Source organism: Panthera onca, chromosome A1 (assembly GCF_046562875.1).
Source record: "Panthera onca isolate mPanOnc1 chromosome A1, mPanOnc1 haplotype 2, whole genome shotgun sequence".
NCBI lineage: Eukaryota > Metazoa > Chordata > Mammalia > Carnivora > Felidae > Panthera > Panthera onca.
The window spans coordinates 60,619,485-60,646,762 of NC_138339.1; the positions used below are offsets into that span (position 1 = coordinate 60,619,485).

Below are 27,278 nucleotides of genomic sequence, written 5' to 3' on the forward strand. Positions count from 1 at the left end.
AGAAGACATCCAGACAGCCAACAAACACATGAAAAAATGCTCAACAGCACTCACCATCAAGGAAATACAGATCTAAACCGCAATGAGACATCGCTGTCAGAACGGCTAACAACTCCGGCAACGACAGATGTTGACGAGGATGCAGAGAAAGAGGACCCCTTTTGTACTGCTGGTGAGAATGCAAACTGGTGCAGCCACTTTGGAAAACAGTATGGAGGTTCCTCAAAAAATTTAAAATAGAACTACCCTACGACCCAACAATTGCACTACTAGGTTTTTATCCAAAGGATACAGGTGTACCATTTCGAAGGGGCACATGCACCCCAATTTTTATTAGCAGCGCTATTGACAACAGCCCAAGTATGGAAAGAGCCCAAATGTCCATCGACTGACGAATGGATAAAGAAGCAGTGGTACACACACACATACACACACACACACACACACACACACAATGGAGTATTACTCGGCAACCAAAAAGAATAAAATCTTGCCATTTGCAACAATGTGGCTGGAACTAGATGGTGTTATGTTAAGTGAAATCAGTCAGAGAAAGACAAATATCATATGGTTTCACTCATATGTGGAATTTAAGATACAAAACAGATGAACTTAAGGGAAGGGAAGCAAAAATAATATAAAAACAGGGAGAGTTGGGGCGCCTGGGTGGCGCAGTCGGTTAAGCGTCCGACTTCAGCCAGGTCACGATCTCGCGGTCCGTGAGTTCGAGCCCCGCGTCAGGCTCTGGGCTGATGGCTCGGAGCCTGGAGCCTGTTTCAGATTCTGTGTCTCCCTCTCTCTCTGCCCCTCCCCCGTTCATGCTCTGTCTCTCTCTGTCCCAAAAATAAATAAAAAAAAAAAAAAAAAAAAAAAACGTTGAAAAAAAAAAAAACAGGAAGGGGGCAAAACATAAGAGACTCTTAAATACAGAGAATAAACTTGGGGTTGCCGGAGGGGTTGTGGGTGGGGGGATGGGCTAAATAGACAAGGAGCATTAAGGAGGACACTTGCTAGGATGAGCACTGGGTGCTATATGTAGGGGATGAATCACTGAAATCTACTCTTGAAATCATTATTATACTATCTTCTAACTAACTTGCATGTAAATTAAAAAAAAAGTTAAAAAATGTATTGAATTAGAAAATCATCCTCATTAAATACGTGTCTAAATAGAAAAAAAAAAGAAAGAAAAGCATACATAGAGCAAAGGCCACCTGAGGATTCAGCAAAAACACAGTGGTTTTCTGCAAACAAAGGACAGAGTTCTCACCAGAGAGGTCTCAACCCCGTCAGGACTTTGATCTTGGACTTCCAGCCTCCAGAACTATGAGAAAAAAATTTCTATGAAGTCACCCAGTCTGTAGTATCATGTTATGGCAACCCTAGAAAAAAAAGTAATCTACGCTCAGAGACAATTCTCTGCATAGCACCCTTTCCCATATTTTTTCTTGTAGTAAATATACACAACATAACATTTACCATTTTTACCATTTTTAGGTGTACAATTCAGTGTCATTAAGTACATTCACACTGTTGTGCAACCATCATCGCCATCCATCTCCAGAACTTTTCAGCATCCCAAACTGAAACTGTGTCCTCATTAAACACCAACTCTGCGTTCCCCCTCCCCCAGGGCTGGCAACCACCATGCCACTTTCTTTCTGTATAAATCAACCTATTCTAGGTACTGCATATTTGTCCTTTTGTGTCTGTCTTATTTCATTTAACAATGTTTTTAAGGTTCACCCATGTAGCATCAGAATTCCATTCCTTTTACAGGCTGAATAATGTTCTGTGTATGGATATACCATAATTTCTTTTATCCATTCATCATTGCTATTCATCCACTCCCATATTTTTAAAATACAAAAGAGATCCCATTATCCTCTTGCTCACAACTCTGCCTCCAGTGGTTTCTTGACACATCTGGGGTCAAGTGCAGACTTTTCTCTGGGGCTGACAGGCTTTGCTTGGTCTTCTCTCTGCATTTCCGTCCTCCACTTCTGATCTTCTCCCTGCATTGCACCCCAGTCACACCAGCGTTGTCAGCCTCTGGACCCACACAGCTCCTGTCACCTCCACTGGACACTGGAGCTCACCTGGCTCTGTCTAGCACATCCCCTCCTGTGCAGCACTCCTTCCTCATCTTCCCCACCAACACACACACACACACACACACACACACACACACACACACCAGGCACTTTCTGTCTGCTGACACCACCTTGTTTTTCCGCATAACATTCACTGCTCATGCAATGACATTACACATTGATTCACCTGCTTCCGGTCTGGCTTGCCCACTAAGAGTGGGAACGTGAGGGCAGGGACTGTTCTGGCCATCACCACTTTCCCAGCAGTTGAGGCAGGGCCTGACACATAGCAGGACTCACTGGAAGCTGAGGGGTTGACAAGGCAGGTGAGAAGCCCAAGGCCCAGGAGAAAACCACCCAGAAAGCGGGCAGCAAAACTGGCCTTGAATCTGAGCCTCTGAATCTTTTTTTTCCCCAGAGCCTCTGCCCTGCCTTCCTGTTAAAGAGCCTGGTTCTGTATTCCACCTTCCCATGTCTGTCTGTCCATCCACACTTACCCTTTGGTAAGCCCACCAGTAATCCTGCAATAGGGCATGAGGGTTTGAGCCATTTGTGTGACTCCTTAGCACCCCCATCCTGAAAACTGTCCTTTCCTGTCACTGCAGCTATGGGCCATTTAGCTAATCTTTGATTTATTCTTCCCACGGAAAGAAGGTAGTGTTGCCACAGGGAAAGGACTGGCACTATTTTTATTTTCCAGTCTGCCCTCTGCTCCATTCGGCTAAGAGGCTCCTCTGTGGGTATGTGAAGTGACCAGTCGCCCGCAAAGGCCACTGGAGGCTACAGACAGGGCTGGCTCCCGCTGCCCCAGTGCTCTAGCCCTTGGGTATCCAGGATTTTCTGGGAACATGATTTTTGGGGTTCATCGGACTCTAAAGCCAACTATTACCCTTTGGAAGCCATTTGACCTTCAGAAGTTCCATACCTCTTTGAGTCTTGCTTTCTGCTGGAAAGTGGACACAATAATATCAGCCTTGCAGGTTTATTGAGGTCATGCACATAAGTGTTTCATGCAGTGCTGTGTCAGATAAAGAGCTCACAAATGATCACCTGTTTTTGCTTTTATGTGTTATTGCTGTTTATAAGGACTGAGGTTATGTCTCCTCTCATCAGTTGCCTAGTCAAAACCTCTTGGGTCTCAGAAAATGGCTGGTTGACTGAAATCACCCATGTGGGCCAGAAGAGAGTCCAAGACTTCTCCAACATTCTCTTCGCCTTCCCTTTCCCTATCTAGAATCTGATAGCCAGTGGCAGAGTTTTACTCTAGGCAGTTGGGACAGGAGGGCCAGCACTCCATTCAGAGAATGAGCTTAACATCCAGAGTCTTCAAAACTCATTCAGTCCAGTCCCTCCCCTGGCCCTGCCCATTCACGAGTGAGCACTCTCCCCCTGGTGAAAGATAGACGGGCAGCAGTGAAAACCGAGCCCTATATGTTTCAGAAGCCTAAAACCGGAATGTTCAATGTTCATCTCTTATGGCCTGGGTCAGACTCCCCTAAGGACACCTCCACCCTGGAGGCAGGAAGTTGGGCCCCAAATCTCAAAGCTTCAAGGGCTCTGGCAGGACACTTAGCAAATGTGGTGAACTGAAGGCCGGAAACTAAACAGGACCTGCCACTGCTTGCCGGCCTGTCTCACTGGGCCCTGTGATGTAGAAGGGAAGCTGGCATGTGGCTCCCCAGCACTAACCAGTGCCTGTGCTTTGTACTTTGGACTCTGAGGTCCTCCTCAGCAAGCTGCCAAGAGCCTGGTGGTGGCCAGCATGTGAAGGGAAGATGAGGCCACTCAGGCAAGTGACCAGCATGAGGCTCTCCTAACACTCCACCCCTCAACCTCTTTGGTGTACAGGTGGGAAAACTGAGGCCAGAGCAAGGAACACCCTTGACCTAGGTACCTTGAGGCAGAGTCTGGGTGCTGGCAGCCAGGGACACAGGGATGAAGAGGTGTGACCACCCAGCAGATGGGCTCTACAAGTCCACACAGTGACTTAGGCTGAGACAGAGCAACAAGGGCCCTTGTCTCTTTAGCTGTGACCCTGCACTCTTGACCTTGTGCCTACTTCTCTAGCAGGGCCTCCCAAATCTCTCTTCCTTGCTCTGTCTTGTCTCTTAAGTTCCAGGCCTGTAGGAGACTCCCCAGCTGAATTGTGAGCTCATGGGAGACAGGAGCCATATCTTAGTTATTTAAGAATGCTCAACACTCACCCCAAGGCCTGGTACAGAGTAGGGGCTCAAAAGATGGGTGAATGAAGAAAGGAAGGAAAGAGGAAGGGAGGGAGGGAGGGAGGATAGATCATAAACCCTTCTATTTAAATGCCTTCTTCCTGTGGCCTCTACTCAACCCTTGTAAAAACAAAGCGGACCTCTGTCTCCTGATTTCTCTCTGTTTCCCTCAATATGTCCCCAGTCTTGCACCCTGAAGTTATCTTGCCAACTAAATCCTATTATCATTTCTTTCCAGTGTTTCTCCTGTCATTCTCTTTCCATCCTCAGCACAGTCCCTGAAGTCTAAACCCTCTTCATGTCTTAGCTGCAGCTGCCTGCCAACTGCATTTCTTCCCATTTCTCCCTCTCCTGTCCTCTCCAAACCAGACAGAGAGATAGTCCACCCAACTCTTTGACCCTGGAGCCCTACATCTAGAAATCCGTTCTAAGCAGATGATCAGACATGTGCACAGAGACCATCACGCAAGAGTGTTCATCATGGTATTACATTTTAATAGTGAACAGTTGGAGATAATCTAAACTTCAGTTTAAAAAAGAGTGGGTTACCAACATTTTGGTTCATCTACCTGATGGAGTAATATTACATCTTTGAAAAAGTATTTTGAGGACCACTTAAAAACAAGCAGATATTCTACTAGGTAAAAAAAAAATGGGGGTACAAAACTGTATGTACAATGAGGTTCCAATCTGTGAATAGATATGTGCACAGAAAAGGGAAATAGAAAAGAAATAAACTGAAATCTTGGCATGGGTTTTAGTTGGACTTAAGGGTTATTTTTTGAAGTTCCTCCTGATACTTATCTGTATCACCTACGTTGTCTTCAATAAACATGTATATTTAATCAGACCATAAAGAAATCATTTGCTGAATAAACATCTTCAGGTTTTTAATTCTTCTCAAGACCTTCAATGAAAGTTGTGCCTTCCCTGGCACTACACCACGGCCTTCCTGTCCACGCTGGAACACGCCCTGAACTTCTAGGCCTGGATCCCACAGCCCCTGGCCTCAGCCCACTTTTGATCATGGCTCCCCGTCTACTAGCACATTCTCCTCCAGCCAGACTGGTCCCCTCATGGTTTCCAAACCAGACTTGTGCTTTACGCCCTGCCCCTGAACCTACTCTCAAATGATTCAGAAACACACACACACACACACACACACACACACACACAGACAAACAAAGAGAAGGAATGCAAACATAGCAAAATATTGAAAACAATTTGTGAACCAAGTACATGCTCTTAGTACTAATTTTGCAACTCTTTTATAGTTGGAGATTTTTAAAATTAAAAGTGGGGGGGGGGGGACATGAAGGAGCATTATAATGTGCTTCAAGGTATAGGCTTTGCTATGAAATAAGCTAAGTGGGCAGCAGTGACCTGAAGCGAGTTACTTACTTCCTAGGCCTCGGGTTCTTTTGTCGGTAAAATGAGGGTAACAAATATCATAGTGTATTTATGCCCTAAAATTGCCTGGAGGATGGAATAAGTGTGTGCAAAGGGCTGGGTGAAGAGTCTGACACACCCTCAAGCATCGTGACCTATTAGTACCAGTGTTAAATATAGAAATCAGATTTTGAACGACGATGTGACCCATGATACTGTCTACCTCCCTGAGCAACTCAACCCTCGGATAACGAAGGGAAGTTCTGTGGCTCAGAAATCTTTTGCTAGCATGATTTTCTTCCTGCCTCTGGCCTGGGCCAGCCAGAGAGCAGTACGGTTCCCACTGGCATCCATACCTCCAGGTCTTGGCACAGTGTCTGGCCCAGAGGAGGAAGCCAAGAAGTGCACAAAACCCCAAATGAGGGACTTGAAGGGCTCAGGTTGTGCTTTCAAGAAAGTTCTTCTCATCATATACAAGCTGGTAATTTTGCTGATGCAGCCATTCTACTCCCAGGAGCCTTCCAGGAGATGAGGCATTACCTTGATAAATTAGCTGTGGATATAGGCGTCCTGCAGTTGGCATGGAAATACAATTTCGTTTCCAATTAAGCCTGATTTCTAGGCCAAAGTATTTGCCTGCCTCACACTTGGAGGATTATTCCAGCCAGATCTATTGTTGTCGATGGTGATAGTACTCCCAGGAAGTAGGTTTTCATGGACACTGGCCCATCGGCCATTGAGTGGTTCAACCAGTCAGGGATGTGGCCTCTGTGTGCAGGTAACACTTTTCCTCAGGAGCTAAGTTTATGCAAGTAGATTCAAGAAAGTTCAACGTAAAGACAGGCAGTCTGTTTGTGGCAGAAATTTTTAAGATGGAGTACAGATAGAAATGGGTTGAGAGGGACAGACAGGCAAGTTGGTCCTCAGTGGTACTCACAAGAAAGAGAAGTGGGAATTTGCTAGTAAGGAAAGGGGGCAGTAGGAAGCTCTCTGGGCTCAAACAGAGAAGAACCTGTATAATCAGAGGAAAGAGACATGTTTGTTCCAAGAGAGAATGAACATTTGAGGAGCATTTTCTCTGCGCCGGGGACAGTGCTGAGCGCTCCCCATTCAATACTGCACCGAATCATCACGAGCCATCTATAAAACAAACTATGTTATGCTCGTTTTCCAATTGAGAACATTGAGACCCAGCAAGATTCAATAAACTGCCCAGGGTCCCGGGCAATCCAGATTCAAACTCTCACTTTTGTGAGCTTTCTTCCCTACAGGTTCCCTCTCCAAAGACAAATAAAACACATAATTCAGAGCCATAAGGAGAAGGTCACACTCAGCTGAAACTTACCTCCCAAAAATGTAAAAATGAGAAAAAAGCTTTTCGAACGTGGCCCTAGAGAAAGAGTACAAATTACTGATAGCTGAGTCTACTTGGGGAAATAATCTGATGGAGAGCCAAACAACACCCACCTCTGTTTGGGTTTATTCCCGTCTTCCCCACAAGGAGTGAGGTCTGAGAACTGGGAGTGATGATCCAAGATGCTGAAGAGGCTCACACAAGGTCAGGAGCTCAGAAAGCTCTGGCTACTCAAAATCAGTGAAGTTCTGGCTTGTGGCTCAGGGAATTTCAATGGAGGGTGTATAAAACAGTGTTTAAAGACACGTATGTATAAGAGGTTTCTAAGAATATGACTACTTGAGTTGTCAATAGAGTCACAGGAAAAATTACTTAAATACCAAGAAGAGTCACATGATTCTTGGTATGGCCTGATTTTTATTACTAATAGCAAGAGAGGACTCCAAAGCTCTGTATAAATAAGCATGCTGTCAACTCCTGGACAAATTCTAGAGTGGCTGAGTGGACTATTAAGCCAATGGTTTGGGAACAATTGGGAAAGAAAACAAGGATCACTGAGAGAAGTGTGGGGTCTTGAGAAAGTCATGTGAGACCAGCCTCTCTTCCATTCTGCTTTTTTTTTTTAAAGTTTATTTGTTTATTTTTGAGAGAGACAGAGACTGTGCTAGTGGGGGGAGATGCAGAGACAGGGCGGGGGTCGGGGGGAGAGTATCCCAAGCGGGTTCTGCACTGTCAGCATGGAGCCCAAAGCCGGGCTTGAACCCATGAAACTGTGAGATCATGACCTGAGCTGAAACCAAGAGTCAGATGCTTAACCGACTGACCCACCCCGGTGCCCCCCATTCTGCTTAATAGAGTGAGCCGTGGGATTGTTGTAGCCCCAGTGTCCCTGGGTTCCCATCTAGTGTTTAATGGGCTGCGGGCTGGTGGCGGTGGAGTCAGACAGATTGTAGCTGACCGCATGGCCCCTGTCTGTCTCAGTAATGCCCATATCAGAAGCTTTGCAGGGCCTTTTTGGACACATACTCAACCTACATCTGTTCACCCTTGAGGGATGTGACTCCAGGGAGCCAGCTGAAAGCCTGGGCTCTGTGAGAAGGCATATGGAAGCATCCAACAGATTCCCAGTACTGACTGTGCTCTGCTCGGCATTCTCCGTTTGTTATATGGAGCACAGGCTGCAGGGCAGGAATCACACAGCTTTGAGAGTAAGGTCTGAAGCCATACTGTCCAGGTTTGAATCCCAGCTCTGCATTTTGCTAACTTCTGATCTGTGACAGGCTAAATTCCTCCTCTGTGCCTCGGTTGCCTCATTTAGGATGTGAAGATAGCAATAGTAAACTAAAGAATATTGCTAGGATTATATGAGCTATACATGTAAAAGCTAGGTAACAAGGCCTTGTTTTTAGTTTGTGTGTATCAGGAAAGAGGGAGCTTGGTAAGGAGTGATGGAGATTATAAGAGATTAAAGACTGCAACTGAGGGAGAAGATGCAGCCTTTGGATAAATCCCCAACTCTGTCCACCCGTCAGCTGGAAGTTGTTGGCTTTGCATCCATATCCATCCCTTCCCCATCTCCCAAATCCTTTAAGGAAGTTGGCTGAGGATCAACTGTTTTATGTGAGTGGGAAGGGAGAGTCATGGAAATCTAGGAAGCAGCTGAACATCTTAATATTATTGCGAACATTTTTGACCTTGCAAGCCTCCTCTGTGAGAAACACTACACTACACTGGGGTGAATTTCTCCCTGTCTTTCTGATCTTGCTTTGATCTTCCTCTTGTCCCTCCATGTGAAAAGGCAGCCACTGGTGAGGTACAGGATAGTTACACTTTGTTCAAACAGTATACTCCCAAACATTTCATATAATTCAAAATTCCCTAAATGCAACTCTACCCCAAAAGACAGGAGATAACGTTTACGCACCAGCCTGTACTGTCAATTAGCAATAGAATGACTGCAGTTTACAATCCACTCACTTGAAAAACGAGCTTTAAAATTAGGAGAAATTCCGGATACACTGTTGATGGAGTGGGTCTGGAATCATTTCAATAATTCACAGAAAGATTTTATCAATATTTGAGATTGCACTGTTTTAAATTTGCGTAAGTTAGGTTCCTTCCTTTTTCTTCACTGTGAAAAAGGAAGACCTCAGTAATGGTGGGGAAGACTGGCAAGGATGGAAAAGCTCCTGGAAGGCAGGCACTGGGTCTGATTGATCTCTGCCCTCCCCATCCCCTGTCTCTGATCCCTACCACATGGGCTGATTCCCAGGGGAGGGGCATAGGGGAGCAAGCCAGGTGCACCTCTCCAGGTGTGAGTCACTGGCCCATGAGATGAAAAGCAAAAAACGGTGGAAACACAAGATGCTCATTAGCAGTGATTTATTAAGAACTGATGAGGGCTTTCTGCTCCTAGGCAGCTATTATCCCAAAAAACATTTTTCCTCAGTGTCTAACTTATCATGCTCAAATGCCCACTATTTCACGCTCATCCTGTACATGGAGTTCTGTGAGCAGCAGGCAGATATAATCCAGTCTTATCGACAGGAGGAGGGCATGTGTCCCAAGCCAATGAAGGTCACCATTAATGATGCATGGGGCACTGGGGGCTGGGCATTTTTCTAGAGGTACATGGCCTTTCCCCTTGCAGGGGCTGTTTGAGTTTCTATGTATCTTAGCCCCAAATGCAGATGCATGAAAACCATGTGTGAAGGAGTCCCTTTAAGCGAGACTTATGGTGGGGACTTTTTCTTATTATTATTTATATCAAACTTAAATTTTTGAGATACTTGCAGATTCCCATACCGTTAGAAGACATAATACAGAGACATCCCATTGTATGCTTTGTCTAATTTCCTCCAATGGTAATGTCTTACCATTAGTACCATTACCATAGTACAGTGTCACCTCTGAGGCTTTCTTAAAAGACTCAGAGGACTTGAGACTTCCCTGACCCCAGAAGGGAGAACCTCTGGGGAATGGTGCAGTCCCCTTAGAAGGAATGTCCCCAGATAAGAACCTGGAGGGTATGGGGTATATCAGGGCTCTCTGGTTAGAAGTAAGAGATGTTCATGCAGATTACAGATGCTCTCCCCTCACATCCCTGACTTGTATGAGAGCACCATTGGGTTCCAGGGACATAGCACTAGTCCTTACCTGGTCCCTGGGGCTTTGGGGGACTGGGGCCCTCAGCCTTTCATCTGCGTCTGCTCAAGTACTGTGGTTGACAGTCCGCTCTGGAATGACACACACAGCCCAGGGCTTGATTCCTAGCTCCTCACCTGCTATATGAATGACCTTGGCCAATGACATCTTAGAGCTTCAGTTTTTCATAGTATCTTATAGAGCACTTGCCATATGCCAGTCACTAGTCTAAGAAGCTTGTAGAATAACTAATTTAATACCAACAGTCCTAAAAGGGAGATATTATTAGTTCCTATTTTGCAAATGAGGAAATTGAGGTATTTGTCCAAGGTCACCCAGCTAGTGAATGGCAGGGTTGGTTATTTGAAGCCAGGCAGTCCACATCACAAGTTCACATACTTAACCACTGTCCTGTGCTGTTCTCTCCTCTCTGAGGTAGGCTGAGTAGTACCTTGCTGAATTTCTACAAGGCAAACTGCTTAGCACAGTGCCCAGCATATAATACATAAGCACCAATAAATGCTAGCTAACATTATCTTTGGTATAATTGCTTCTGGGAGCTTCTGAGTATTTATTTCTTATTATGGTAATTAATAATTGCTTCCGTTCTGGCCACCTACCATATGCCAAACCTTCATTCAGCCCTCCCAACCACCCAAAAGGAGGAGTCACTTTTTCAAGATGAAACAACTGTGAATCTGAGAGATGAAATCTGGCAGAGGCAGAGACAAGATTTATACCCCGGGGCTGCGTCTAGAATCACAGCTCCAGAAGGAACTTCAGAGATGCCAGCCTAACTTCACATCCAGCTCAGGAACTGCACTGTCAAACAGTCATCCATCCATTCCGAAAAGCCCGCTGACAGGACACTTGTTCCCTACACCAGTGGTTCTCACGCTTGGGGGTACCACGGAAGCCCCTGCAGCCATTGTTAACATACAGAATGCTGTCCCCCTCCTCCATCCGCCACCCCACCCCACTCCACCACACTCCCTTGGGCTGGAGCCGGGGCCTGAGAACGTGCATTTCTCCCAAGGCTCCCCAGAATGCTGATGTCGCTGGACCAGGGACTGTACTTTGAGAACCACTGCTCTAGGGAAACTTCTTGGAGTAGTAACAGTAGAGACGATGGCATCCTCCACTTATGCCCTTTTCACGTGTGAGACAGGCTTCCCTTGCAGGGCCAGTGCCTTATACTTACCTGCATTGTAAATTATGCATCCCCATCTATGTGGTTACCTTCCTTCCATAGAGGGCTCTTAAAATTGTATGTTCTCAAAAGCCTGCCTCTGATTGGAGCCCAGCCCCTCCCCAGCCTACTTCCACCTGTTTGGGGATGTGAGGCCCACCCTTCCAAATCTTTTTAAAATAATACCTACTATTGCTTTTCTCATTAAAAACAAAACCAATGAAGCCACACCTTCCTACTGCTGAAAACTTAGAAAAGTATGAAAAATAAAAAGAGGGATGAGGAAGAAAATGAAAATTAACCACCATCCCAATCCCTCTGTTAATATTTTGATGTATTTTAGTATATTTCCTTATAGCCTCTTGATGTATATATGTATATTTTATTGAGGTATAATTGACATATAACATTACATCCGTTTCAGGTGTACAACATAATATTGTGTATATTGCAAAATGATCACCGCACTAAATCTAGTTAACATCTGTCACCATACATAGCTACAAATTTGTTTTCTTGTGATGAGCACTTTTAAGATTTACTCTCTTAGCAACTTTCCAATATGTAACACAGAATTGTTAACTATAGTCACCATGCTGTACATGACATCCCCATGACTTAAGTATTTTAGAACCAGAAGTTTGTGCCTATATTTGTTAATTTTGGAATAAAAATGCATATAGCACTGAGTGTCCTAAAAGCAATATTCTAAATGTTCTGTATACGTGGGACCTGCTGTTGTTTTCATTATGGAATTCAAAGAAGGAACTGAGGTTTGCCAGGGACGGCAAAGGTAGGCCTTTGAGCCAACCGAGAAAACACAGGCACAGAGATAAGCATCATTGTTGTCTGTGGGGCGGGGTCCGTGGTGCAGTAGAAAGTGGGTTTGAGCCAGTTGAGTGGGGACAGGCTATGGGAAGCTGTTACCAGCTGGCCTGGAGCTCTCTGAAGCACCAGGGGGCTGTTGCACATTCCCATCTTATCAGGAATGAGTTAACAAAGGGATTTCCCAAGGCCCACCCACGTAGCGGAAGGTGGGATGGATAAGAGCCCTAATAGTGAGAAGGCAGGGGGAGGAGACATGGATACAAGAGTAGGGAGAGGCCTGGGGGCCCACCCAGTCCCCTCCGGCCGAGCATGCTGTGGCATGGATAGGTCTACTTCTGAGCCGCCAGGATGGAAAGGGACTGGTTGATCTTCACCATGGCGATAATGAGGAGGCCACCGGTCAGCAGGAAGGTGGGCCAGAAGAGAGAGAAGAGCAGGGTCTGGGGTCCATAGAGGCGCCGGTACAGGACAGTGGTCTCATTCTCCCGAGTCGTTGAGAAGCAGTAGAAAATCCGATGCTCGTGGAAGTTCGTTCTGACCTTCTCCACATCGGCCCGGGCCACCTGGTAGTTTTCCAGGCTGCGTGGGATGTAGGAGCACTGTGAGGGGAAGCAAGAGCACCCATGAAGTCAGAAATCCCCGTCGCTTTGGGCAAGATGAGGGGCTGGCATGAAGTAAGGGAAAGTGTTGGCTTTGGCGTTGGGCCCCCGGCTGGGAGTTGGGACTGGTTGAAGCTTGGAAGGCTGTGCACTGCTTGGTTCCAGAGGGCACCTTCACAGTGTCATTTGTGAGGACAGTGGCCCAGGAGCTGCTCAGGGTACATGCCCACACCTGGAGGGGCAGCCCAACTGGAGTCCTAGTTCTGCCTCCACTGGCTGTAGAACCTTAGGCAAATTGCTCGCCTTTCTCAACCTTGATATCTTATCTCTTAAATGGGTTAATAGCAATATCTCTTTCAAAGGATGTTATTAAAGGCGGGCTTCAAACTTAACTGGCCAATGAGTGACACAGACCGAGTAGGGTCTGCATTTGGATCCAGGGCAGAGGTCATACGCTCAGTCGCCCACGGGGCTCACACTGCAGCATCCACATGTGAAGTGGGGGAGGGAAGAGATGACGGGTGCCACCTGACACTTCCCCTGGTGCCAGGGACAATTGTCGGGGGGGTGGGGGGGTGGGGCCTGATGAAATGAAGAGAGCCAGAAGCTTCCAGACTGTCAGTCCTCACACCATCCGGACGATGCATGCCATGCGATCCAGAAGACCTGTTGTAGCCAGGCCTCCAAAATTTCAAGAAAGGCCAGAACCCCAAATTTTAATGTGAACTCCCGCAGTTTTAAAACATTGGCAAAAATTTGAATCAAAAACCCTCCGTGGTTCTAGCCCTTTGTGAGCCAAAAAAAAGATATGGGCAAGCCAGTATTTGATACTGGGATTCAAGGAAAAAGACATTACATTTGAAAGAGCTTGTGCAGGCAAAGCGTGGCACACACTTAATTCTGACACTGGTTGTTAGGAGCCTCTGGCCTGGTCAGGTGAGGTCCATCTGGAAAGTTCTGCAGAGGAGGCACAGAATGGAGACCCTGGTTTTATCTCCGTTCTGTGCCGGGAGGTCTGAATGTTATGTATGTGAGGCTCTGGGAGATATTCTGCAAAGGTGGTCCCCCCATCACAGAATCTGCAGCAGACCACCTGGCCAGAGCGCAGCTTCCCACTCACTCTGAATTACTGAGGGCAGGGTCCAGAAAACAAGTGATCCCTTCCTACAGTGATTGGAGACCACTGGCCTAGTATAATCATGTCCAAGATCAACATGTGTAATGTTGAGCCAGCCTCTACCCAGGCTTGGTCACTTCCTGAATGTGAATGAGACCCCGTCCCCAAAGCTGCTGGCCCACACAGCACTCATCCAGCAGTAAAGAGGATGGTTGCATTCACGTTCTGACAGCCTGGGATGTGGGGGAACTGCCACCCAAGTAGGTTCCCAGCCAGCCAGGGAGCAACTAAGGCTGGGAAACACTGCCTCCAGGGAATCTGCCAGTCTAAGTTGTTGGGCACTGCAGGGTCCCATAGCAGGTGAATTCAGAATTCTGAGCTGAGAGGACCTAGCCTGTCTCCCCAGTGCCTCTCACTATGACCTTGGTAACCTACCCCATTGAGCAATGGTGTGGCTGTGGAACCAGACAGACCTGGATTCAGCCACCAGTTCCAAGTTGTACAACCTCTCTGAGTCTTGCAAAATGGGTTTGTGAGGACATTAGAAGAGATGATACATGTAAAGCCCAAGCACAGAGCCCAGAACATGCTAAGTGCTCAGTAAATGGAAGATGCTATCAAAAGTAATAACAAAAATAATGTGACTTAACTATGAAATTGCAACAACAGCTCTTTCTTTCCATTCTTAAAGAGGGACTGGTGGATAAGCTCTCAGGTGAGGGCTTGTGCCCATCCTGGGCCCCTCTGTGTCTTTTGCCAGCATGTGGTCATGCTGGATCCTTTGGTGGGACTTTTTGACAAGACACTGGACAGAAGTTCACTTTGCAGGACCGACCTCAGAGGCCTGGGGCCTATCTGCATCCTCTGTCCCCTGTCCGGAATCCAGCTACCTCTGAGTTATATGAAGGATCTGAAATGGTCCAACCTTTCCCCAAGTCCTGTGACAGCACATTCTCAGCACAGAGCATGGGAAGGGGCTTAGAATCTCCTGCACTAAGGCCCATGGGAGAGCCAGTAGCTGACCGGTAGCCTCCTTCCTCAGAGTGAGGCTGGGGGGGCGGTAGCCTTGACAGGCCTTTCACATGTGAATCCGGAGCATGCCCAGCTGGCCCAGAGCACTGGCTCCTTGTACTCCAGAGCTGAATGAAAGTAGATGGGGTAGATGGCACACCAACCCAGCTGCTTGACAAAACCACAAAGGGCGCTTCCACTGTCCCACCAGAGTAGCAGCCTCTTTAGCACCTCTCCTGGTGATGCCTGGGTGCTAGGAGAAAGAAGACGAAGAGTCTGTGTCTACCAGCCTGCACTGTCCTTACAGGTGCAGGCAGAGCATGCCCACACGCTCTCACATGTCTCACATGCTGCAGACAGCTCACTACAGGGGCAGATCTGGCCCCTTGCTCCTCTGAACTGGCAATCTCAGAGTCAGGCAGGCAGCCTGCAAGCCGGCCTGCTCACAGTTCCTATCACACCAGTGATCCCTTCTGGTTGTCTTTGGGAATTTGCTTCTTGCTCCTTGGGATAAATCAGCAGCCACTGAATGCCAAAGAAGAGGCAGGAGTCAGGTAGGTGCTGATTCAGGAGGACGTAGGGGCTCTATCCCCATCTGGTGGAGCTGAGTCATGTTAGTGCTGACAAAACAGGTCTGGTCACCTTGCACTGTCCAGACCCATTTCTCTATGACCCCCCAACACTGTCAGTAATCCCACTGTGCACCATCAACACTCTGCCCTTCCCATCCCATCCCAGCAGCTACCAAACTCTGACTGTCAGCGTCTATCCTTACTGCAGGCCCTACCTCCATCCTGGCTGCTTGTCATGGCCCCAGGCTCTCTGCCCAGTCGTTGAACTTCACACTCCTCTGTACCACTCTGGTCATGCCCCCAGGACCACAGACCATTTAAAGACTCCTGTTTGTTCCCAGAGGAAATTCTAAGCCTTAGAATCACCTGGAGAGCCCTAAAATTCTTCATCAATTGGTCTGGTGTAGGAATCCAGTTTTGTTAAGTCCCCAGGTGGTTCCAATGCATGGCCAGAGTTGACCAGTGCCAGAATGCCTGATCACATTTCAATTCCATACTTGCATAGTCCTTGGCAGAGATGACAGGCACACAGCTTGTACTGTGCCAGAATATCATTAGCATTTCCCTTCTTTATGGTCTACTTGGATTTAAGTTCCCGGTAACCAGTAGAGCCATCCCCTAGGAAATGGTAGGCATTTATGACCCCACCTCCTGCTAAAATCAGCACCATGGAGCATTATTTGGAGTAAACTTGTTCCAGATAAAGCTCTGGCTTTCTGGTACAAATGCAAAGGAACTTGACCTGTCCCGGGCCCAGGTTGATGAGACAGGTCTCTCTATCTGTCCCAATGGAATCGGAGAGATCGGACCGCCTTGGCATTTGCTCTATTTGCTATTCAGGCAGATCAACCTCTATTTCTCATGAGGTTGAATCATTGTGTTTTTTGGTAAAATGGTGATGGTAGATAAGCTTAGCCCTTCCCCCAATTCGCTTCCTTATGCTGGACTTCTAAAGCTTGAAAAAAATCTCTACTGGATATAAAAGTCTAACTCCATGCGTTGTAGGATAGCTTCTTCTACCCACTTTGCTAATGGTGCTGTGTTGTGTCTTGCAGTGGAATTCAACACTTACTTCTCCTTTCCTACTGTGCTGTGTTCGCTGTTTCACCCGGATATACTTAAAGACAATCTTTTTATCAAAAAAAAAAAAAAAATCAGTAAAGTGTTTTCTATCATCTTTTTTTTAAAATATGGGAACTAATTATTATCCATAACTTGTAGTGCTTTCACTAAAGTTTTGCTTCTCTCAAAAAAAAAAAAAAAAAACATATAAAAACCTTCCACAAACAAAAAACTTTCTGATTCCATAGGTGGGTCATGTGGAGCCCATCTCTGCAACATCTTCTTGTCCCACTGAACTCTGCGTTGGTTTCTGCAGCACGCCTTCCAGTACCTTCTATTCTATGCCCTCCATTTGCCATGCATGCTGCCCTCCATGTTTCTGTGTATCTCACCCCTGCTGATTTTTAAAGCCTAACACAAATACTTTCCTGACACCCTCACCTCGCTGTTGGCTAGAAAAAGTCACTCCTGCCCTTGACCCCATAATTTTCTCTTTTCCTCTCTATGGCACTGATCCCTCCCCATTAGATATTATTTCCCATGTAAGCTTTCTCCTCCTGAGTCCAAAGCTCCTGCCACAGGAAGTGCTCAGTGACTATGGAATGAATGAGTGAATGGATAGGGCCAACTTGTATTTTCTATAGGAAAGACTAGGATGGCGGGTTGGGGGTGCAGGAGGTAGTGATGGGAAAAATCTCCCAAGCACTGGTTTCCAGAGATTTCTCCAGCCTCTGCTTTCCTGGGGGAAGCGAGGGGGATCTCAGGAGTTCCCTCCCGTGGGGTCAGCTCTGGGTCTGGTCTCTCATTTGACTCACCTTATACAAGTGCCATCTATCCACCTGACATTGAACTCAGCACACTACGCAGCCTCTGTCTTCATTAGCAGCACTGCAGCAAAGGTGGCAGCTGAGCTTAGAGGGGCTCACTGCCTGCCCCAAGTCATACAGCACTTAGTGGCAGAGTGGGGATTCCAACCCAGGTCTGTCTAACTCCAACCCAGAAGAGCTAAGTCTGGCTGGACCTCATATCAGCTGTGGACCCTCATCACGTAGGCTCAGGCTCCATGCTCTAGAGTGGAGATGTGGATCCAGTTAGGAAGAGGCCCATGCACCTGCCAGGGGCAAGGGGGATATGTGCCCATCCCCTCCCCACCCCACCCCCCAGTCAGTACCTGCTGGTTCTGGTCACGAGTGTCCTCCGTGTGGTACAGCACAGCCCACCGGCCCACAGCTGACACATTGACCCACAGGCATGGGTACTGGGGCACCTTTTTGCCCTCCAGCTCCTCTTGGTCCCTGATGTTGGTCTCAATCAGGTGGCACGTGGATTCCTGGGTCCACACGCTAGGGAGACCATGTACACATACATACATATCTCAGAACCTGGGTGGCACAGAGCACCAGGTTTAAACCCCTTTGGAGAGACTAGGCCTGGGACTTCCATCTTGCCATAATCATCTAGCACTAAAGGAGTGTGACCCCACTCACAAGAACCATAGAATCGGAATATCAATGCTTTTAAGCCTCTTAGAGATCATCTAGATAAATGATTCTCCCCCGGGGTTGCTGACCCAAAGCCCTGGGGAGCTTTTGAAAAGATTTCCAAGTCCAAGCCATGTCCCAGAACAAGGGTATCAGAATTTCTAAGGTGGGCGGGGCCCAGGCCCTGGTATGTTTTTAAAAGCCCCCTGCCTTGATTCCGCTGAGCAGCCAGACCTGAGACCCCTTAGCCCTGAGCCACACCATCCTCATCTTGCAGGCGGTGGGAAGGAGGGCTCAGAAAAGTCGAATGACTTTTCTGAGGCCACACCGGACCTGTGCCTTTTCCCCTAAAATGAGTGGATGTAGAAGGGACTTGATTTGTGCCAGGGTAGGGAGGTTGGTGGGGATGGCGGTCAACCTGGAGATAACGTGTCATAGGCACACAGAAGTCCTGTACAATGCCTCTCTCGGGTAAGATTCCAACCTGGAATCGCTCCAGGGTTATAAAACATGGGGAAGAAGCAGGCCCAGGAGAGGCTAACAGGCTCATCAACCCATCAGGGGATCAACTGTGACTCATCTCCCGTTTATCAGGCAGGACACACATTGCCAGATGGAGGGGGACTATCAGCAGCGGGAAATGTCCAGAGGCGAGGGTCTGAGACTCATCCTCAAAACTCAAGTGGAGAGAATGGGTCAGGAACTTCACACCTTTTCCTTTAAAAGCTCGAGTGGTTGACATGTCGGGGAGCAAGGGCATGGAACATCTGTGAGATTCCAGAACAGAGCTCCAGGGGAACAGGCTTTGGCTCAGTGTGACATTTCCTACTCAGAAAAGCCCCAAAATGAAATGGTATGTACAATGAAGTACTGAGCTCCCTGTCACTTGAGGTATTCAACAGGAGGCTAGACGCCCACCTGACTAGGAGGTTTCCGAAGGGGAGTCAAACTGTGCAAATGAGCTATGAAAATCTAGAACTCTGATTTCTCCGGGGGTAAACTCATGCTGGAGCATTTGCTCTGATCCTTCACTGTTTCTTGTGAGAAGGGCCTCCTATGTCTGCCACCCCCAGGTCCCAGAACCCCGGATGAGCAGGGTCCGGTCAGGCCTACCCTCCCTGCACTTGAACCGTGAACCCTAAGACTGAGGATTGTCCAGACCTTCCTGCCTGATGTGAAGTCAAGGGGAGGGTTAGGAAGAGGCTGGGGTTCCTGGCAGAACAGACCCTTGGGAGAATGGCTGGAGGGTGGGGCAGCCAGGAGAGTGCAGTACCTTTTCTGGTAGAGGGGCAGCATGGTCGTGCCCAGGATATAGTAGGCAATGACAGCACACACCACCATGGCCACACCCAGGCAAAGGGCTCGAGTCTCTCCCCGCTTCTGGGCCATCACCAGCTTCTTCCCCATGGCCACTGCAGGCAGCGGTCATTTCTGGAGCCACAGAGGCAAACAGACACGGGATGAGCACAGGCAACAGGCAATCCCCACAAGGGGGACAGGCAAGAGGGGAGGGTACTCAAAGATCAACACCACCTCTAGTTTTATGTGGAGTGTTGCAACTTCAGAGGGCTTTTTTGACCCCAATGGAAGCCTCCCATCAGCTCTGAGAGGCAAGTATCATCCCCTTTCCACCGTTGAAGGATCCGGGGCCCAGAGAGGTAGAGTGACTAGTCCAAGGTCGCATGTATGATAGGCTCAATAATGGCTCCTAAGAGGAGGTCCATATTCTCAGCCCTGGAATCTGCGACTGGTACTTTACATGGCAAAGACTTTAGGGATGCTGAGATGGGGAGATTATCCTGGATTATCCATGCAGACCCCAAATGTAATCACAAGGGTCCTTTGACAAGAGGAGAAGGTAAGAAGCCAGAGGAGACTTTGGACTTCTGGCTTTCAGAACTATGTGAGAGGAGATTTCTGTTGTTTGGGGCCACCAAGTATGTAGTATTGTTGTGGCAGCAATAGAAAAGTAATACAGTGACATAAATGGAAAACAGTAGGCAGCAGGTGTGGAACACCCAAGCACTTTCTCCTAGGACACTTCACAGTTTACCAAACAATCCCCAGGCAAGGTTGGCCGGGCTGGGGGCAGCAAGCAGAGTAGGGGCAGCAGGGCCCCCAAGCAGGCAGCCGGGTAGGCTGACTACCCCGAACAAAACGGGCTCTTTACTGAAGAGTGGGGGTGCACTCCAGAAGCTGCCATTGGTGAGTCCCCTACCTTCCAGGCTACTCAGTCCTCCCAGGGGCACTGCCCCCTCTGCTGCATGCCTTCTTGTGTCCTCCCAGCCCCTGGGTACTCCTGACACTGGGAAGGCAGGGGTGTTGGGTGACCACGTCTGGGAACTCAGGAGGAGAGGAAAGGAGAGGAGAGGAGAGGAGAGAGGACAGGGGAGGGGAGGGGAGGGAAGAAGAGGGGAGGGGAGGGAAGGAGAGGGGAGGGGAGGGGCTCCCCCCATAACAGAGAAGTTTGGAACCTGCTGTCTATTCAGGTCTCACCTGTCTGTAATGCTCTGGTGATACTGTTTACCTACACTGAGATAGTAGGTTTGCAGGGTGGTGATAAAACCACGCAGGACAAAAGAATGGGGTGAGGATATGGATATGGATACGGTTATCGGTATGGATGGGATTTAACAACCGCAGGGAGGGCCTTCAGACAGGAAGAGTAGGAACTGCTGATATCCCCTGAGGCCTGGATAGGAAGAAATGGATTGCCACTATAAGAGGAGGGATTTCAGTTAGACTCCAAGAAGAATTTCTCACTTTTGAGAGTTGCTAAATATCTGGACTTTTTGGATATATCTTTCATTTGGAAAAGTCACTCAAAGTCTGGGGTGAATTTCGGAAAGACGGAGAATGAAGGAGAAGGTAGGATTTTGGAGGGTCCTCTAGACCTGGTATTTTGGTTGACATTCTCTTCCTTAAGGACAGATTGTAGAGTATGGTGTTTAAGGGTTTGGTGGGGGGTGGGGCAGGGAGGACTCTGAGGTCAGCAGACCCGGGATCAAATCCTGACTTTGCCACTTAGCAACCATATGACTATAAAACAAGAATAATAGTATCTGCTTCAGAGAGTTCTGACAAAGATCAAGTCACATGCCAAATATCACATATTGATCACAGGGTCTGGCCCGATGCAGGCTGTACTAAACATTAGTTACTAGTATAACAAAGGGAATCCTGAAGGTTTGGAGCAGAAGCCCCCAGTGCTCTTGCTGAGCCTATTTTTTGTCCCACTCCTCCCCCGGGACAAATGCCAGGACCAGCCCTGCTCTCCGGGTGGCTACCCTCTGGTGCTCTGGGAGCTGGGACCTGAGTGCTAGGACACTGAGGTACTAGAGTGATCCAGCCATGGAGTGATCCCCCAGTAGGCCACCAGACCACAGGCCCAGACACCAGCAGTTCTCATCTCTCTGCTGACACCACTGTCAGCCCCTCTGGAGCCCAGAATCCTGATGGACATCCCTTAAGGAAGGAAGTTGCACAGCCAGCCTCCCTCCCCCACGATCTCCCCACTAACCCCCGGTCAGTCGTCAATCGTTGGAGAAACCACTCCCCAAGGGCTCTGGACGCACTACTCACAGTCTCCCGTGCCCTGGAGTCTTCAGCAGGCAGATACTTCTTGCCTGGCCCCTGCCCCCACCCCAAAAGAGGCTGCCTGAGCTGCAGCGAGAAGCTTGGGCTCCCAGCCCATCTCTGGGAAAGCGGGCTTTGGTCCCCATCTGGGACAAGCCTCCATGCCCAAACATGGTCAAGTCTGAGCACACAGCCCCGGGACACAAACTCAAGAGAGTAGGTACCAACCCAGGAGACAACAGCAGCCGTTACCAGGCCCCCACACCTGCAATTTCCAGGGTCTGTAGAAAACAGATTTTGAACAACAAAAGACAGCAAAACTGAGAAGCCAGGAAAGACCATCCCGGTGCATTTAGAGACATTTCTTCGTCACTCAGTCTCTCTGGTCTGGCACAGAAGTCAGGAACGGGAAATGATTTTCCTTTTGTTGACATGAGGGAAGGAGGAGGAGTTAGAGCTCCAAAGGGTTGGGCTTATCAGCCACTAGGGGGCTGGCATTTCCCCACAGGAGCGTCCAAACCCTCCAGAGCCTTCTGACACTTGCATGCTGTGTGACCCTGTGCAGGTCACTGCACCTCTCTGAGCTTCAGTTTTCTCAACTACATTATTGGGATTTTTTTTAAAACTTACTTCGTTCAGAGTAATGAGGAAGGTTAGGAATAATGGAGATTTGAGGCAGAGGAAGAGAAATCCACCTTTTAAAGCCCAGCCAAGCAGAAGCTGAAAGCAGTGACAGTCCCACTGCTGTCCCAGCCAGCCAGGTCCAGGGGCAGCCTGCTCAGCCAGGTAGCCTCTTCCCAAGGTACTTGTCCTTTTGGAAGAGGGAAAGAGGCAAGAAATGGGGCCCGTGAGCTCTTCTGCTGCACGAAAGTGAGCCCCCCTCCGAAATGCTGGGACAAGCTCTGCTCTCGAAGGTATGTGGAGAAAGACTCAGGTCCTTAGCTGGCTGTGGGGCTGTAGGTGAAGGGCAAGGAAATAACGATACTACAGCAATAAAGATTAGTGCTCTGCATTCACCTGGGCTGTTAGAAATCACAAAACGCCTTCCCAACTTCAAACCTCCAACACTCTAATGTAACAAGCACTGCGGGCTCATACCAATCTATTCAGGTAGAGGTTTTTCTACGCATTTTATAAATGAGGTAACTGAGGCTCAGAGAGGTTAAATAGAGTGCCCAAGGCAAATTGCTTTGCATCTTTGTCTCAGTTTGTCCATTTCTAGAATGGAGATAACTATACCTAAACCTTCGGTGCCTCTTGAAAAATAAGAGATCACCTAAGCTTTCTGACCGGCAGAGTGTGTTTTCCAAAGATGGCCACACCAATATGCATCCCATCCCACATGCTCTTCCTACAATGTGACACCAACGCTCCTCCATCAAGAGGGGCATCTGTGTCCTTCAACACTGGCAGAGCTCTGTAACCACCTTGCCAATAGAATGTGGTAGAAGTGACACTGTGTGATTTCCAAAGCTAAGTCATAAACAGCGATACAGCTTTCACTGAGCACCCTCTCCCGGGACACCTCCCTTGGAGCCAGCCACTGTATCATGGGGAAGCCATGAGGTCACATGGAGGTGTTCCACCTGACAGCCCCAGTTCGCTTCTCAGCCAACAACCAGCATCCCCCACCGACATGAGTGAAGGAGCCTACCGATGACGCCAGCCCCAGCCTTCAAGTCCCCCAGCTGCGGCCACAGACATCATGGAGCAGAGACCAGCCACCCACTCTGTGCACTCTCTGAATTCCCCATCCACAAAACCCACGAGCAAATTAAATGGTTGTTTCATGCCACTATATTTTGAGGGAATTTGTTAGGCAGTCCCAGTAACTAGAATATATTGTAAGTGATTTAAAAGGGAAACTTACTGTTGCTAGTGATTGTGGTAGAACTGAACCAGTGGGGATGAAAAAGCCTGAAATGACTATATGGAGTGGTATAGGGGAGCTTTAGAAATGCCCTCTATATTCTTATATCAGGTTGCTCACCAGTGCACAAATGGAATAGAAGTAGAGTTATAAGTGGGATTTTCATTTATTGAGCAGTTACTATGGGCCAGGGCATGAGCCACATCCCAATGCAAATACATATACATATACAGATGCATGTATACATATGTGTAGACACACACTGCGCACATGCATGTACATATTTGCACACACACATATACATGTGTACGCATATACAGGTGTACACACTTTCACATACATATACACATATATGCACACATATGCATATACATGCATGCACATGTTTACAGATGTATATGCATATGCACGTGTACAAAATGTACATGTGCATGTGCACACAATGTACATATGCACGCGCATACACATATACACATACGCACATGTCCATAAACCTATACATACACACACATGCATATACATACACATATACATGCATATGCATATGCATACACAAATATATATACATTCCTCTCAGCAGTCCTCACAAAAGGCCTCGTTTCTATGCTTTGCCCAAGGTCACTCCCCTGTCACATGATGTGATGGAGCCTGACGTGAACCTGTGCTTGCTGACCCCACAGCTCATGCCTGCTTCTCCGTGACTCCCTTAAGCATAGTTTTCAAGAGGACCAATGTTCCTTTACAACGTCTGCCTCAGCTGCTTTACAAGCCCCCCTCTTCAGTCTATAGCCCTTTCTGGATTGTGCATCCATTTATTTATTTAAACCCTTTTGAATCAATATCTATTCTCCGCCACCACTTGGGATAATAAGTCCCATAAATCAAATTGGCAACCACATCCTGAGCCCGTGCTGAGCCCGTGCCGCTGGCAGTGGGAATGAGTGGCCCTCAGTCCTCGCTGAGCCATTCGCTCACACACTTGAGGACCTACCGTGCGGAGACTCTGAATATGTCACTCTACTGCCGTGGGTCCCCGTGGGGAAGGGAAGATGGATTTTTAAAACTGCAAAAAGGCACAATGGAAAAATAAAATGACATATTTTCGGGGAGAGAGTAATAAAAGACAGAGAAAATCACGGTGAACGATTTTTCACTGGAGTTGAGAAGACAATGGATAAAAACAGGACAATTAAATGTCCATATTTGAATTAAATGGCAAGACTGGACCTGAGGAGGAGCAGGACAGGGCTGCTCCCTCCGAGTGAAGGGAAGCCTCCCACCATTCTCATTTCACTCTTTCAGCCGCACTTTTCCTTCCCCTCATGTTTCTTACTTAGGGACAAGGTATTTTAGCCTGCTGTATTGTTAACATAATTGTAAGCAGCTTGAAATCCTCTTTGAAACAAGGAAGAGCATAAATAAATAAAAAGCACTGCTATCCATCTGCGCAGTAAGGTCGTTTCCTCATGCTTTTTCCTTACTGCAACATCATCCAAGCTCACCGTGGAAAAGCTGTAGGATAGAGAAGTGCAGGAGGAGGATAGAGCACAATGATGACCCCACCACCTGGAGAGAATTTGTTGGTCAGGGCGCATGTGTGTCCTTCCAGACACTCCTAAAAGGATTCATGCAATTCTCTGCCTCCAGAGGGCACATTCCTGGGTCCCCACCTGCTAGTGAGCTCTTCCCCTTCCCTGGGATTCAGTCCTGGGGTCCTCCCCTCACTTCTATTCCCTTAGCCACTCTCCTCGACTCCTGGGCCAGGTCGGGGCTGTGGTTTAACATGCTCGGAACACATGTATGCAGCTCCTTCCCTCCCTGTCCTTGTGATGCTCTGTTTCTTCTTGTGCCTATTCCCCATTCACTGGTCTTCCCGCTGGAGTGTATAAGCTCTCTGAGATCCAGGGCCAGAGCTGTTCTTACCACTGTCGCATCACTAGATAAACAGAGAATCGGGGTTTTGCTGCTGTTTGTGGTTTCGTCAGAAGAAAATCTTTTGCATTTTCAAAAAACCTTCACCATCTTAACCAGTTTAAGTGTACAATTTGAAAGTGCTAACGATATTGACATTGTTGTGCCCCAGGTCTCCAGAACTTGGTCGTCTTGCAAAACTGAAACTCTATAACCCATTACACAACGACTCCCCATTTCTCCCTCCTCCTTGGCAACCGCTATCTACTTTGTGTTCCTCTGAGTCTAACTACTTTAGATTCCTCGTATAAATAGAATCATACCAAAGTTGTCCCGTTGTGTCAGGCTATTTCACTTCACATAATGTACTCAAGGTTCATCCGTGTTGTAGCATTTGACCAGAAAAGAAACTCTTGCTCCTTAACGTAACAGAATATTGTACTTGTTTTCCCATTCCAAAAAACACTTTTTAAAAGCTTGTACAGTACACATTTTATATGGGTGAGCCGTAGTATATTCCATGGACGCCATGTTGTTGGATATAGAGGAATGGTGCTTGTTGGCTTGTTAGTTTAGTGGAGCTCAGGTCACACTCTGCTGGCAGGTGGACCTGCTCCACCCACCCCTACCCTCACTTGCACCCGTCATTGTTCTGGAACTGACAGGTCTGGGAGAGTTTGGATCTATTAGAACACAATATGGGGACCAGAACCTGGGGATAAAGGTGAGAGAGCCATAGAAGTGGAAGATGGCAGCGGGTTTCAATTTCCTAGCCCAGGACAGACCTGATTTGAGCACTGGGGGTGGTGGGGAGAGACAAGATAGGGGAAGTAGATGCAGGCTGATGGAGCTCTTTTCATACCATAGTCCATGGGACTCGGACTCTGGGGTGATGAGAACCAAGGGCTCCCAGTGATGCTGTGGTCCTGGGCAGTAGCCCCCTCCTAAGTGCGTGTTCGTGGCAAGTCAACGGCATGTGATCAGGAGTGAACAAGAAGTCCCCACCCTGGACATGTTTGACTCTGGCAAGATTCAGGGCCCCAAATGCATTAACTATTCTTAGTGGTGCTTGTCAGAATGGGGTCCAAGGACTGAACGATATTCCCTCTCCCGTCCCCTTCCGACTCCCTGCATGGTGGGGGCTTCGAAGCTACAAAGAGAATATTCCCACCCTTTTGCTGAGTCATAGAACGTCCCTCCAAGGGCCCGTAGAGATCATGTAGGTCAACAGCTTCCTGTGTGTAAGGCTTTCTATTCACAAATTAACAGAGGGAAGTGGTAGAGAATCTGAGAAGCACAGAAAAGAAGAAATCAAGTCCAACATCCCAAGGAAACCACTGTCAAAGTATTGATGCTTAGATTATATTCTAAAGACAAATGCAAATGCTTTTTAAAAATAAATTTAGGAATGTTCTGTATGATTTTAAGTATGCCCTTCTTATTTTAAATAGAAACACATTCCCATTAAGGTGATATTATTTTGCAACATAATGCTTCATGTCTGTGATAGTTCATTTTACTGATGTGCCGTAACATGTGTACTTTCCAATTAGGAGACATTTAGACTATTTTCAAGGTTTTGTTATTATTAGCTCTCCTCCAGTGACAACCTTCGAACATCAGTCTTTGTTCACCTCTCCGATTCTTTTCTTCCAATAGATTTCTAAAAGCAGGGATCACAGTCAAAGATTATGAGCCTTTTAAAGGCTTTAACCCCTTCTCTTTTCCTGGAATCATAGGATTCACTTTGCCCAGAAGTATAGGATCCAATAACATGTGAACTTCCCTTCTGCCGGTGAGCTGTCTGAGCTCAGAGAGGTGAAGTGACTTACCCAAAGCCACACAGCTTTGATGGTGCAG

At 47.6% G+C, this 27,278-nt stretch overlaps 2 protein-coding genes across 4 annotated transcripts in view; one reads left to right on the forward strand and one right to left on the reverse strand.

The window, feature by feature from the left end:
• The window catches only part of KCNIP1 (potassium voltage-gated channel interacting protein 1), a 342,985-nt gene that overhangs the window by 11,753 nt on the left and 303,954 nt on the right, over positions 1 to 27,278 (forward strand). The window lies entirely within an intron of this gene.
• Positions 11,754 to 22,002, reverse strand: KCNMB1 (potassium calcium-activated channel subfamily M regulatory beta subunit 1). 2 transcript variants are annotated; one of them, XM_060635015.3, is made up of 4 exons: positions 21,866 to 22,002; positions 19,335 to 19,492; positions 17,752 to 17,923; positions 11,754 to 12,818 (listed from the first exon to the last, which is right to left on the reverse strand). In XM_060635015.3, exons 2-4 carry the CDS (start codon positions 19,466 to 19,468, stop codon positions 12,549 to 12,551), a joined length of 576 nt encoding a protein of 191 aa, XP_060490998.1. In that variant the 5' UTR covers positions 19,469 to 19,492; positions 21,866 to 22,002; the 3' UTR covers positions 11,754 to 12,548. The 2 variants fall into 2 exon arrangements, with proteins under 2 accessions (XP_060490998.1, XP_060490997.1); XM_060635014.3 differs by lacking the exon at positions 21,866 to 22,002 and adding an exon at positions 21,644 to 21,777.